Source organism: Leucopleurus acutus (assembly GCF_964270905.1).
Source record: "Leucopleurus acutus genome assembly, chromosome: 1".
Lineage (NCBI taxonomy): Eukaryota > Metazoa > Chordata > Mammalia > Artiodactyla > Delphinidae > Leucopleurus > Leucopleurus acutus.
The window spans coordinates 54,337,736-54,353,031 of record NC_139142.1 but is presented as its reverse complement, the minus strand read 5'-3'; the positions used below and the strand labels follow the sequence as shown (position 1 = coordinate 54,353,031).

Below are 15,296 nucleotides of genomic sequence, written 5' to 3'. Positions count from 1 at the left end.
AGGAGAGCGTCACTTCCCCTTAATGCTTTCTCTCTTCCTCGCCCTTCTCCGCTCCAGATTCGCTCATTACGTTCGCAACGTTTTCACTTCCTTTTCCAGGGGCCTTCTGCCTAGTCCGATCTTCCGATGTGGACTACATGACCCAGCATTCATCACGGCAGATTGATTTCCGGGTCAAGAGGCCCGCTCTGGGTACATCACCATGGAAGCGATCGGTTTGGTCACGTGGTGCCCCTGGTTACGCCCGGAGGCAGCTGTGGGGTCTGGGGCTCAGACGGGGGCCATTTTGCCGAAGGCAGTCTCCTGGAGTTGGGGGCTTAAGCTGTTCTTTTTCCTCCTCTGCAGCTTGAGGCTTGGAGAAGAACAGGAACGCTGGGCTCCATCGAGCCCTTCGGAGATGATGGTTTCCTACAGGCTCCGCCACTTGATGACCCTTCATGGCGGCTGCGCCCTTCGCGCTGCTCCCGCTGCCGCCCCTTCCAGCCCTCTGTGCCTATCACCTCCAGAGCCGCAGTCGTCCTCCCGCCCCAGAGACTGATGATAGACGAGGTGGGGGCGCCATGAGAGGCGAGAAAAACTACTGCTGCCGTGGAGCTGCCGGAGACCACGGTTCCTGCCCCCCGACGCCTTCGCCTCTGGCCTCGACCCTCTTGATGCCCGCGGAGGCAATCTCAAGTAATTGGTCTGGGTCTGGAGGTGGTTTGTCAGGGGGAGATGAAGAGGAGACTCGGCTCCTTCAACAACTCCGGACCGCGCCGGATCCTTCCGAGGCCTTTCAGGCTTTACAGGCTGCTTTGCCGCGCCGGGGCGGTAGACTTGGCTTCCCCCGACGAAAGGAAGCATTGTATCGGGCCGTGGGCCGAGTGCTTGTGGAAGGAGGTAGTGATGAGAAGCGACTCTGCTTGCAACTCCTCTCGGACGTTCTCCGGGGTCAGGGGGAGGCAGACCAGTTGGAAGAGGCCTTTAGCCTAGCACTTCTGCCTCAGCTAGTTGTCTCCTTACGAGAAGAGAATCCAGCTCTGCGGAAAGATGCGCTGCAGATCTTACACGTGTGTTTGAAACGTAGTTCTGGACAGGTGCTGAGAATGCTTATACAACAAGGACTGGAAAGTACCGATGCCCGGCTTAGAGCTTCCACGGCACTACTGTTCCCTATCTTGCTTACTCCTGAGGATTTGTTGCTCCGCCTAGATCTTACCGAGGTGATAATATCCTTAGCCCGAAAGCTTGGCGGTCAGGAGATAGAAGAAGAATCTGAGACAGCCTTCTCTGCACTTCAACAAATTGGGGAGCGTCTTGGCCAAGAGAGGTTTCAGTCATATATCTCTCGCCTGCCTTCTGCCCTGAGGAGACACTACAATCGCCGCCTGGAGTCCCAGTTTGGAAGTCAGGTTCCTTATTATTTGGAACTTGAAGCCTCTGGATTTCCTGAAGATCCCCTTCCCAGTGCAGTGCCTCTTTCCAACAGCAATCTTAAATTTGGGATTATTCCTCAGGAGCTGCATTCAAGGTTGTTAGATCAGGAAGACTATAAGAACCGGACTCAGGCTATTGAGGAGCTAAAACAGGTGATGGGACGCTTTAACCCTAGTTCCACCTCTCATTCTAGCCTAGTCGGTTTCATTAGTTTGATGTATAATTTGTTAGACGATTCTAACTTCAAAGTGGTCTATGGCACACTTCAAGTCCTGCATTTACTGGTTGTTCGTCTTGGAGAGCAGGTACAACAGTTCTTGGGACCAGTTATAGCAGCTTCTGTCAAAGTGCTGACAGACAACAAGTTGGTGATCAAACAAGAATACATGAAAATCTTCCTCAAGCTAATGAAGGAAGTAGGTCCTCAACAGGTGCTTTGCTTACTCCTGGAACATCTCAAACATAAGCATTCCAGAGTGAGAGAGGAAGTGGTGAACATTTGCATCTCCTCCCTCCTGACCTATCCCAGTGAGGATTTTGACTTATCCAAACTGTCTTTTGATCTTGCTCCAGCTCTTGTAGATAGCAAACGCAGGGTACGCCAAGCAGCTCTTGAAGCCTTTGCTGTGTTGGCATCATCAATGGGCTCAGGTAAAACCAGCATCCTTTTCAAAGCTGTGGATACTGTTGAGCTGCAAGATAACGGAGATGGAGTGATGAATGCTGTGCAGGCCAGATTGGCTAGGAAAACCCTCCCAAAGTTAACAGAACAGGGATTTGTGGAGTATGCAGTACTCATGCCATCATCTGCCCAGGGTAGATCAAGCCATTTGGCACATGGAGCAGATACAGACTGGCTTTTGGCGGGTAACAGAACTCAGAGTGCACACTGTCACTGTGGTGACCACACAAGTGATAGCATGCAAATTTATGGATCTTATAGTCCAACTATCTGTACTCGAAGGGTACTAAGTGCAGGAAAAGGAAAAAATAAATTACCATGGGAAAATGAGCAGCCTGGAGTCACGGGAGAAAACCAGACCTCCAATTCAAAGGATATAGAACAGGTATGCATCTTCCCTAATTTCCTTGAGTTGAAGCAATGAAAAAATTTAAAATGAAAGTATGCTTGTAATGACTTAAAGGTGAGGCTCCTTGAGGGCTGTATGCTTTGTTTTTAAGTCAATTTGCTGATGTATCTATTATAATGAGAGAGGTTTGGTAGGTTAGGTAGATTTCCTGCTTGATTGATTGGATTAAATTTGAGGCACAATTTGATATAGACAATGCTTGGATTTCAGTTTTGGCCTGTCACTTTGGCATATCAGTTATCTCATTCATACAACAAACACTGAATACCTGGTAGGTGCCAGATAAAGAGCCAAGTTCTGGGAAGGAAGATGAGACCAGTTCTGCAGAGTTTAGGGAAAAGGTCAGACCTATAAACAGGCAGTTACAAATTTGTTAAGTGCTAAAATAGAAATATAAAGGGTCCTGTGGGAATACTGAAAATAGAAAAAATAATTCCACTGGAAAAGTAAAAAAAAAAACCTTCCAATAAGATATGACATCTGAACTGAGATTTTTTTCCTCAAGCTTTTATTTTGAAAATTTCAAATCTGTAGTTTAAAAGAATAGTACAGCGAATATTCATATGCTTCATCTGTATTTACCACATTACCATCTATAATGAGATGAACTTTACATGACATCACCTCATGAGGCATGTAATATCAGGTGTCCCACTATTGGTGATGCTAAGTTTTATCACTTGGTTAAGGTGGTGATAACCATATCACTCCATTGCAAAGGTTTACTTTCCTCTTTATAATTAGCACATGATCTGCAGGATGATACTTTGAGACATTATGGATATGTCAACGACCTTCCACCCCTGTTGTTAGCATCCACTAATGATCCTTACCTGTATATTTATTACATTGGGAACTACAAAAAAGGGTGACACTTCTGAAAATTATAATGGTCCTTCTGTATTTGTTACCTGGCATTCTTTTTTATTTTATGTGTAATAATTAAATACATTAGTATTCCTTTTGAGGCTAAAATTGATTTGACCAGTGGCTGGCTCCTGTGTCCTTTCTCATGACTCTTTAGTCTTTGAACACTTCCTTAACTTAAACATAATATGATGCCCAGCCTTACCTTGTATTTTTCTTGCTCCAGACCTGGAATCAACCTTTTTTCCAAGAGCCCAAGAACTGCTTTTTTTCGTGGAGAGTGGAATTTTAAAACCAAAATCTGGGTATAGATGTGCTCACTGCTATTGCTTATCATTATGCATTGGTCCTTTCAGTGGATAGAACCAGGGAATACCTTTATTTATTTATTTATTTATTTTAATTTTATTTACTTTTTGGCTGCATTGGGTCTTCGTTGCTGCGCGTGGGCTTTCTCTAGTTGCGACGAGAGGGGGCTACTCTTCATTGCGGTGCACAGGCTTCTCATTGTGGTGGCTTCTCTTGTTGTGGAGCATGGGCTCTAGGGTGTGCGGGCTTCAGTAGTTGTGGCGCATGGGCTCAGTAGTTGTGGCTCATGGGCTCTAGAGCGCAGGCCCGGTATTTGTGGCACACAGGCTTAGTTGTTCCAAGGCATGTGGGGTCTCTCCGGACCAGGGATCAAAACTGTCTGCCCTGCATTGGCAGGCGGATTCTTAACCACTGTACCACCAGGGAGGTCCCAATACCTTTTTAATTTTTTTAAAACAAATTCATACTGATACCTCCAATTCAAATCCAGCACTACAAGGTTCTTACTCATCTTCCTTTAGTCCATATTGGTATCTCCCTTCTCCCACAGTATAACCCTGGTCCCCAATATCAGTTATATTTATTCATATGCTGTATCCTACAGTACACAAAATTTAATTATTACACCAGTAATACAACTAACTACCTATTAAATAAAGTTCAAGATTTCTTTGCAGTTGTTTTTATGCTTAGAATTATCCAACAGTCATATGGTCAAACTTTTCTTAAATTAATTGGTTTATAGGTGATTATAATCGAAATGGTATGATAAAAGATGAATAGGAATTTGCTAAGTGTGGATGCATCCTGGTGAATTTCAGACTGAAAATATATATGTTCAGAGACACTGAATTATAAAAGGACTTAGTGAGTTAATAAAAAGTGGTGAATTTCTAAACAGCTGAAACAATGAGTTTGGTGGGAAGCAACAGAAGATGAAACTAGAAATGTAGGCAAGGACCAAGTATGGAGATGATTTTTGTAAATAAGTAGTTCGTGCCTTTCTCAGAATGGATGGAGGAGAACTGTGTTCTCTCTTGTTCCTTTTAATTCTAAAATTTTTCATTTTTATTTTAAATAATTTTTCCGTATTTACATAATTTAGTCATATGGTTTTTCTCATGTATTTCTCATATAACTGCCGGGCAATGAATGATTTTCTGTAAGCATTTATTTTAACACTGCTTGTTATGTGTCAAATCTAAAATGTTAGTGTAGGGAGTTCTCTGGCAGTCCAGTAGTTAGGACTTGGTGCTTTCATTGCCGTGGCTCGGGTTCAATCCCTGGTTGGGGAACTAAGATCCCACAAGCTGGGACTTCCCTGGTGGTGTAGTGGTTGAAAGTCCGTCTGCCAATGCAGGGGACACAGGTTCAACCAGGACTTCCCCTGGTTGGGGAAGATCCCACATGCCACGGAGCAACTAAGCCTGTGCGCCACAACTACTGAGCCTGCACTCTAGAGCCCACAAGCCACAACTACTGAGCCTGCATGCCACAACTACTGAAGCCCACATGCCTAGAGCCTGTGGTCCATGAAAAGAGAAGCCACCACAGTGAGTAGCCCACACACCGCAACAAAGAGTAGCCCCTGCTCGCTGCAACTAGAGAAAGCCCATTCACAGCAGCGAAGACCCAACACAGCCAAAAATAAATTAAAAAAAAAAGATCCCAGAAGCTGCGTGGTGTGGCCTAAAAAAAGAAAAAGTTAATGTATTAAGATTCTAATGCTGGCTAAAGCACCAAGAATCTAAAAATTAACACATTTCTGAAATTCTAGTGTAGATATATATTGCTTTTTTTTTTTTTTTTTTTTTTTTTGCGGTACGCGGGCCTCTCACTGTTGTGGCCTCTCCCATTGCGGAGCACAGGCACAGGCTCCGGACGCGCAGGCCCAGCGGCCATGGCTCACGGGCCCAGCCGCTCCGTGGCATGTGGGATCTTCCTGGACTGGGGCACGAACCTGTGTCCCCTGCATCGGCAGGCGGACTCCTAACCACTGCGCCACCAGGGAAGCCCAGTATATATTGCTTTTGAAAGAAGTTATGGTGAAATTAAAAATTATCCCAGAAATTAAGTTATACAGTTGTCCTTCAGTATCTGAGGGAGATTGGTGTCAGGACACCCAAGCATACCAAAATCCGCAGATGCTCAAGTCCCTTATATAAAATGGTATATTTTAGTTGTATATAACCTCCTCCTGTATGCTTTAAATTATTTCAAGATTACTTATAGTATCTAATACAATGTAAGTGCTATATAAATAGTTGTAAATGCTATGTATTGCCAAGGAATGGAAAATTCAAATTTTGCTTTTTGGAACTTTCTGGAATTTTTTTTTTTAAAAAAAACATTTCCCATCCACTGTTGGTTGAATCTGTGGATGTAGAACCCACCAATTTGGAGGGCTGACTGTACTTTCTGGATCAGAAATGGTCTGTAGAAGAACTACATTGGAAATTATCTTAATGGAGGACATGGATTAAATATTTTTATGTGTGCAGTTTTTTAAAGTACATATATTTTTTAAAAATTAATAAATACTATATTTTCAAGCAGATGAATAGAGCACAGAGAATTTTTAGGACAGTGAAATTATTTTGTATGATACTACAATGATGGATACTGGTCATGGATATATTTCTCCAAACCCATAGAATGTACAACACCAAAAGTAAACCCTAATATAAATCTATGGGTTTTAGATGATAATGATGTGTCAGTGTAGGTTCATCATTTGTAACCAATGTACCACCCTGGTAGGGATGGTGTTAGTGGAGGGTGGGTATCTGCTATATGTGTGGGTGTGAGTAGGGGATATATGGGAACCCTCTGTACTTTCAATTTTGCTGTGAACCTAAAACTGCTCTAAAATATAGAGGAGGAGAGGAAGGTAAAGAGAGAAAACTCAAATTTGAATGAGGTAACAAAATGCATAATAAATCCATGAATAGCAAGACCCAAAAAAGTGGAAGTTAATTTGGGGGAAAATGAGCTTTAGGTAGAGGAAGATAGAACATTCAGCTTAGTTTGTTGAAGACCACTATTCAAGAGACAAGGAAAGAACTAGAGATGTAGAACTTGGAAGTCCCATATTGAGAAGTAATTGTTGAAACTGTGAGATTGGAGGGGCTCTCCAATGAAGGGCATTTAGAGTAAGAGCAGAGTGCTTAAGACTCAATTTTAGCCTACAGGCCCATTTCAGGAATAGCAGTAGGAGATAGAACCATACAAGGCAAAGAGAAAGAGTGCCTAAGAGTTGGAAGAGAACCAAGAAAGAACAAAGGTTTTAGAAGTGAAGTAAAGAAAGTGTTTCATGAAGTACATCAGTACTGTTAAATGCAGGAGAGATTGAGGAGAATTAAATCTGAAAAAGCATGATTTGTTCTTATAGATTCAGCCTGCTACTTATAAAATAATTTTTGAAGGTACTTTTCTCATAATTTTATCTTTCTTAATTTCCTCTTAATAATCCTTCTGATTGTAAGAAATTATAGTGCTTATTATAGAAAATTTGGAAAATATAAAAAGGCACAAAGAAGAAATTTAAAATTTTCAGCAATCTCACTACTGAGGCCTCCTGTGAATATTTTATTGCCTGTTCTTCAAGTATCATTTCAATTTATTTATACAAATGTAGATTATTTTTTCCATACACAAACGTCTCCCCCTTTCACTAACTTTACCATGAACGTTTTTTTCTTGAAAATAAATAATTTGTAGTAGGATCTTTATTGGCTGTTTAATATTAGATCATATAATATAAGTCTGTTTAGCTGTTCTCTTACTTTTGAATATTTAGGCTTTTTAATTCTGTTTTTATTTCCACCATTTAGTTGATTATTTTTGTGCCCTGACATATAGACTGATAACCAGATTCCTGTGGTATTCTGGTTATCAGAAACTTTGCATCTCTTTCTGTGCTTTTATGACTTTTAATGGTTTAGTGGGGTCCAGTAATCAGGCATCACTAGCCGGCTGCCGTGTTAGCTATATTTTTCCTAACAGATTTCTCTACAACATATTAAGAGTTACAGTAACCTAGACTGAAAAGTAAGGAGCATACGTGCTTTATGTGTATGCAGTTACTAGGTCTGTAGCTTTTTCAAGGTAGAAGATTTGGTTATTGGAAGGTAATTGGGACATGGACGAAAGTGGTTTTAGACAGACCAAATTTATAAGTTTATGAGATGAATTGATAAGGAAATACAGGCAGTAAGCATTTACTAAACATCTTATTGATCATCCACTATGTGTGAAGCCAAGTTCGAGCTTATAGATTACTCTTTAAAGCACTGCCTAGCATTTTTTTCCTCTGTTGGTATTTAGCACGTGAGCCATGTCTTCTTTCTTCTCCATGATGGTAAAGCACTGTGCTGATAGGGACTGTTTTTGTTTGTTTGTTTATATAGCAGTACTAACATAGTGCTGTGCCTACAATCAGTATCAACAAATATCTGTTAAGTGAGAAAATAGAATCTAAGTGTTTGAGGGTGAAAGAAAAGACCAAGCAAGGTATGGCAGGATGTAGTGGGATGAGTTATTACTGTTTTATTTTTAAATAGGAATCACCCGATTTGAAAGAAGCAGAGAAAGAAGCCACCAGTGACTTCAACTTGCCTACTCTGTCTTGTACTGTGGTAGATTTTAGATTTGCAAGGAACATATGATTTGATCCCTGTAATCATATTTGAGAATCAAATTTGAGAGAGAAAGGCAAGGAATTAATGTCCCTAAATACTGAGTGAGTCAAGAACACAGGTATATAGAGAGGTTAGCTTTGGAATAGAGGCAGAAGTCTTTTCTTCTAGAACTGGAGGAAAAATAAAAGGAAGATGACTTAGGATTCAGAAAAATTTTGAGACAGCAAAATTTTTTTTGAAGTCGAGAGGAAGACATGAGCTCTGGAATAGTGCTTATCGAATTTTAATGTGCATATGAATTACCTCAGTATCTTGTTAAAATACAGATTCTGGTTCAGTTTGGGAGGGGTTCTGAGACTACGTGTCTAGTAAGCTTCTAGGTGTTGCTGCTGCTGCTGATTTGTGATTCACATTTTGAGGGCAGGGCTCTAATATTAGGCTTCCATATTCTGGTACACTAAGAGGCAAGCTGAGAATGGAAAATAGAGGATCAGGGATTTGAAGAATGTGGGAAAGATTTAGAATGCTTAATGTGACAAATTTAAACATAATAGAAAATCGCAAATTATTAAGTTGCACTAATGTATTTGGTGTGAACTTAATCCTAAAAATTGAAATTTTCCTTGGATAGTACATCATTTCCAGTAAGTAGTCTTTAATTTTCTTTTAAAAATATGATTGGAGGGCTTCCCTGGTGGCACAGTGGTTAAGAATCTGCCTGCCAATGCAGGGGACACAGGTTCAAGCCCTGGTCCGGGAAGATCCCACATGCTGTGGAGCAGCTAAGCCCGTGAGCCACAACTACTGAACCTGTGCTCTAGAGCCCATGAACCACAACTACTGAGCCCATGTGCCACAACTACTGAAGCCCGTGTGCCTAGAGCCTGTGCTCCGCAGCAAGAGAAGCCACCACAATGAGAAGCCCATGCACTGCAACGAAGAGTAGCCCCTGCTCGCCGCAACTAGAGAAAGCCCGTGCACGGCAATGGAAGACCCAATGCAGCCAAAAAATATATATATATATATAATTGGAATATCTGAAAGAGAAAAACCCTTAGTTTTAAAACATGTCAAAATCATAAACAATCCTGAAAGCGTATTTAATATCAATGTAGATGTTGGATTGTTTCCAATAAATAGTCATTAATTTTCTTTTTAAAATTTTATTGAGATATCTGAAGTATTTGAAAAACTTTTAATTTTTAAAAATTATTTATTTGTTTTTAGCCAAGCTGCGTGGTTTGCAGGATCTTAGTTTCCCTACCAGGAATTGAACCTCCAGCCAGGGCAGTGCAAGTGCCAAGTCCTAACCACTGGACCACCAGGGAATTCCAAAAAAAACTTTTATTTTTAATGCTTGTCAAAATCATGAGTAACCCCAAAGCATATCTATTCTCAGAGTAAACAATCTATTTAAAAACTTAAAAATAATTTAAAAATAAGTTTTTAAAAATAAACCTTAGGGCTTCCCTGGTGGCGCAGTGGTTGAGAGTCCGCCTGCTGATGCAGGGGACATGGGTTCGTGCCCCGGTCCGGGAAGATCCCACATGCCGCGGAGCGGCTGGGCCCGTGAGCCATGGCCGCTGAGCCTGCGCATGCGGAGCCTGTGCTCCGCAACGGGAGAGGCCACAACAGTGAGAGGTCCGTGTACCACAAAAATAAATAAATAAATAATATAGTAAATAAAAATAAAAATAAACCTTAAAAAACATATTAAATAAGACAACGTATGTATTATATTGATTTTACGATCTAAAAAAACGCTATAACAATTCCCTTGATAAATGGACGAAACATACCCATTTCCTTGTATACATATTTTTTTTTTTTTTTTTTTTTTTTTTTTTTTGCTGTACGCGGGCCTCTCACTGTTGTGGCCTCTCCGTTGTGGAGCACAGGCTCCGGACGCACAGGCTCATCAGCCATGGCTCACGGGCCCAGCCGCTCCGCGGCACGTGGGATCCTCCCGGACCGGGGCACGAACCCGTGTCCCCTGAATCGGCAGGCGGACTCTCAACCACTGCGCCACCAGGGAAGCCCCCTTGTATACATATTTTTATTGTCCTGTAACTTTTTAACCTAAGGCAGCATCAGCTATATATATTAAATATAACCTTACCCAAAGACACCAACTTTTGTTTCCTCACAGACAAAAAACTAAAAGTCATGTAACCAAGAACTGTCTTTTTATTCTCTCCATGAGTATATATATCCTTTTCATAATGATTTAAGTGGCAAAAATAAACATGCATTTGTCATCATCCAAAGGCATTTATATATACTTTAACCTGTTTATTTGATGGTTATCCTGTAATGTATAACAGACAAGGGTAAATTTAACATGGGGAACTATATTTAATATCCTGTGGTAAATGATAATGGAAAAGAATATATATATGTGTAACTGAGTCACTTTGCTATACAGCAGAAATTAACATAACATTGTAAACAACTATACTTCAATAAAATTTTTTTAAAAGTATTATGATCAGTGATTTGCATTTTTATCTTAATTAGAAATTAGGTTTTAAAGATTTTTCATTAATTCAGTTTTTTGGGGTTTTTTTTTGCGATACGCGGGCCTCTCACTGTTGTGGCCTCTCCCATTGCGGAGCACAGGCTCCGGACGCGCAGGCTCAGCAGCCATGGTTCACGGGCCCAGCCGCTCCGCGGCATGCGGGATCTTCCCAGACCGGGGCATGAACCCGTGTCCCCTGCATCGGCAGGTGGACTCTCAACCACTGCGCCACCAGGGAAGACCCAGTTTTTTGTTTTTTTCCCCAGTTTTGTATTATTCTAAAATCTTAACGGAGTCTAGAAATTATAATGTAAGCTAATGTATTAAGCATTATAAGATTTATGGCATTATAAGAATTGATGCCTTTTAATAAAGATATTATCTATTATAAAATTTAATTGAACACATGATTTTATATTTTGAAAATGAGTGATGTTAATGTATCCAACCAGTGAAACCAGTAGAGGAAATTTAAGAAATTTAAGTTAATTAGGCGTTTCCTGAGAGGATGAGTTCAAGTTTGCACAAACAATTATATCATACTGATATTATTTATTTATTTTATTTTATTTTTTTTGGCTGCATGAGGTCTTAGTTGCGGGACGTGGGATCTTTCATTGGGGTGCACGGGATCTTTCATTCTGGCGCATGGACTTCTCTCTAGTGGCATGGGCTCAGTAGTTGCCCTGTGGCATGTGGGATCTTAGTTTCCTGACCAGGGATCAAGCTGGCATCCCCTGCATTGCAAGACGGATTCTTAATCACTGGACCACCAGGGAAGCCCCCTAATATTATTTTTACATGGTGATAAAATCTGGGCAAAGACAAAAAGCTGTTTTCAAATGAGTCTGATTTGTCCAAAGAGCCATATTAAATAGAATTTTTATGTGAATTTTTTCTATACAAGTATATGCAGTGTATTAAAACTTTTAAGATTAAGAACTTTTTTTTTCCTTGTTCTTTAACCTAGTAACCACGGTCATTAATTAAACCCACAGCTAGTCTGTGTTTTCCCTTGAATGTATAACTTTTGGCAAGACCATTTTTTTCCTTAAAGAACCAGTACATTTAAATCTTAAAAAATCTTAAATTCTCTTTTTGGGTTTTACTTAGTTTAATGTGATATAAGCACTTAACCTAATAATAATGATTTTTATAAGCCAATTGGAACAAGAGTTTGTTCCAGTTGATATTATCCTGATCGATTAATATTGTGTAGAGCGAAACGAGATATACCAATTTGCTCAAAAAATTTCATATTCATAAAATGGAAAATTTTTTTTACTTTCTACATAACTTAGAGGATCTAATTATGATAAATCAATAGAATTTAAGGTAGAAGCAGGTGCCAATCTATTAAGAATATTGAGCAGCTGAAGAAACAAAAATATAATCAGATTCAGTAGGTTCATCAAGGAAGCATCATTGTTGAGTGTGTTGGTTTTAAATATATTTCCACAAATACTTTGAAATTCTTCACCTGAAGAACTGGAGTCCAGTTCCCCTCTCCCTGAATGTGTCTGGACTAACTGACTCACTTCTAACAAATAAAGTCGAAATGGTGGTGTGTGACTTCATAAACTAGGTCATAAAAAGGCATTTTAGCTTCCATCTTGGATGCTCTCTTTCTCTGATCACTTGCTCTGGAGGAACTCAGCTGCTATGTTGTGAGCAGCCCTTTGGAGAGGCCCAGATGGCAAGGAACTGAGGCCTCCTACCAGTAGCCACCTGAATGAACTTCAGTGATCCTTCAGTCTCAGTCAGGCCTTCAGTTGACAGCAGCCTAGCCAACATCTTGATTGCAGCCTCAGAGATATCTAAACCATCCAGTTAATAAGTTGCTTCCAAATGTCTGATCCATAGAAAGAGAGACAATTATGTTTGTTGTTTTAAGCTACTGTATTTTGGGATAACTCATTACACAGCAATAGATAACTATTAGATTGAGAATTGTGGTTCCCAGGAATTTGGTGAGACTTTTTATTTTCCCCAATGTCCATATCCTTTACAATAATGGCATTAAATTTTCTTAGTTTTTAAAAGGCTAAACTTGCTTAAGGTTTGGAAAACTATTAAATATTGTGCTGTTTGGCTTTTGGAAGCCACCATTTTCCTAAGTTTTTCTAATTTATAATTACGTTTCTTTACTGTCCTTTCTTTAGCTTTAGAATTCTAAAATAATGTTAACTTGCAGTTATTTATTTAGCAAAATCGAAGAAAGCTGACCATTGAATGTTAAGGATTTTGTTTTCTTTATTTTTGGTATAAGAATTTGATTTTTACAGATATTGTCAGGTATTGGGCCCATAATAAGTAAACATGAAGAAAACCTTAATTTTGGATGGAGGAAGAGGACTCTGGTTATTGGAGTACAGGAGCTCAAATCCATACATTTACAAAGCAAGCAAAAACAACATACCAATAAGGAAACGAGATTCCAGATTCCCTGTCAGCTGCCACCTGACAAGCAGACTGCTATCCAGCAGAAATCACCTGATAGACCATTAAATCAAAACCCATTTCCACCATTGATGCCATCTGTGTGGAAACTGTTGTCCATGTGCCCAGTCAAAATCAGAACCAGAAACAGACTTTATCAAGAATCAGATCCACTGCAAGAGCCCTATTGCTCAGTGAGTTACGTGAGGAAAGATTCACTGAGGACTCAACGGTCCAAGTCTCAGAAAAGGTACGCTTTGAGGCCATGTGTTTGATTCTCAAGTTAGGACCCAGAAGGGCAGTATATTACTGACACCTCCAGAAATAGACATCAAAGAGCAGTCAGAAGCATTTGGTTTGTTATTTTGCAATTTGTTTTCTTACATGAGAGAGAGTCAGCTAATAGGCTAAATCAAGGAAAAACCAGGAGTGAGAAAAGAGAAAAAAATTATTACAGACTAGACATAGTTAAGTCTTGTTTGCACATTTTGTGGGTAAACTGGTTAGCTGATACCTACAAAGAGTTCAGTCTGGGTATTCTTTTCTTATGTAGGAAGACTAAGGATTTCAAAGAAACCATTTTAGTTGTTTTTAAAAAATACTTACTATGCAACAATCTTTCTAAGGTCTGCTAGTCTCCTTCCATCAGCACTGGTACCGTATGCTAGGTATGTACCATTTCCCTCATTGAAATTCCTTATCAATATACAAAAAAAATTTGGAAGCAACCCAAATGTTCAATAATAGGAGAATGGCATATCTAGTCAATGGAATATTATGCAGCCTTTAAGCATAGCTTATGTCCTTAGACCTAGCAATTCCATTTTTAGTATTTCTGTAGAACTATATATTTCTCTTTATATATATTATATTTCTGTAGAGCATATAATGCACAAGGATATGTGCATAATCATGTTCACTACAAGATTGTAATAGTAAAAAGTTGTGACAAGGAAAATGTCCATCAGTTGGGAACTATGAGTCCAACCATAATGTGGAATACTGGGCAACAGTTAAAAAGAGTAAGAAGATTTGTACGGATTAACATGGAAGGATGTCTACAATATGCTGAGTAATAACTATGTGCCAGAGTAGTATATGATCTACTTTTGTTTCTTTTTAAAATTGCTTGTTGAAAAATGTACATATATTGAGAAAGAACTGTTAACAGAGTTTATCCACATGATTCTAGTGAAAAGGGTGCCAAAGAAGAATTTGACTTTTTATCTTTTTTTTTTTTACTATAAGTAGTTACTACTTTTTGTAATGAAAGTTTGTAGCACTTATGAGAGGTTTTAATAACATGGGAAATATAATGTTTATAATAATATTTCATTATAATGTTAAGTGCAAAACTGGGGTATAAAACTTGTTATATATGGTATCACAACTCTGTTTTCTTAAAGGTTGCATAGAAAATGATTTGAAAAAACACACAAAGATGTTTCAGAAGGTGACTTTGGAGGTAATTGGAAGGTAATTGGAATAAACTTTTTTAATGGCCACCATTAAGGGACAAGGTTGGAGTCCAGGGAAAACCAGAAAGAACTGGTAGAATATGAATAGGTCCAAACCTGGAGGCCGGAGGTTAGGATAAATTTAGTACAAGCTCAATAAAGGCAGGAGTGTAGGTGGTTTCTGAGAGAATTAGCTATTAAAAAGTCTTTTCCTGATAATTTGCTACTAACTATACCAAAGTGGAATTAAAACTATTTTTGTAATGGAACTTCCCTGGCAGTCTAGTGGTTAAGACTCTGTGTTCCCAATGCAGGGGGCATGGGTTCTTTCCCTGGTCAGGGAACTAAAAGCCCACATACAGCCAAAAAAGAAAGAAAAAAACAACAACTATTTTTGTGATGTCCTTAACATACCTTGCCAAAAGCTGAACTAAGATGTGTTAGGTCAAAGAAATGTTTTTATGAAAAATATATAAGCAATCAAGTGTAAAGGTTAAGAGATAATAAACAGCAAGATTAAAATAGTAGATAGGGCTGTGAATTTCAAATCATTGTTAAT

The 15,296-nt window shown here is 39.4% G+C and overlaps 1 protein-coding gene across 2 annotated transcripts in view; it reads left to right on the top strand.

Annotated features, from left to right (window-relative positions):
* The first annotated feature begins 285 nt into the window (after positions 1-285).
* TOGARAM1 (TOG array regulator of axonemal microtubules 1) overlaps positions 286-15,296 on the top strand; it is an 81,168-nt gene continuing 66,157 nt past the window's right edge. For both annotated transcript variants that reach the window (XM_082841204.1, XM_082841203.1), the window contains exon 1: positions 286-2,483. In XM_082841204.1, the coding sequence (XP_082697330.1) occupies positions 438-2,483 (2,046 nt within the window). In that variant the 5' untranslated portion in view covers positions 286-437. The remainder of the gene's footprint in view (positions 2,484-15,296) is intronic.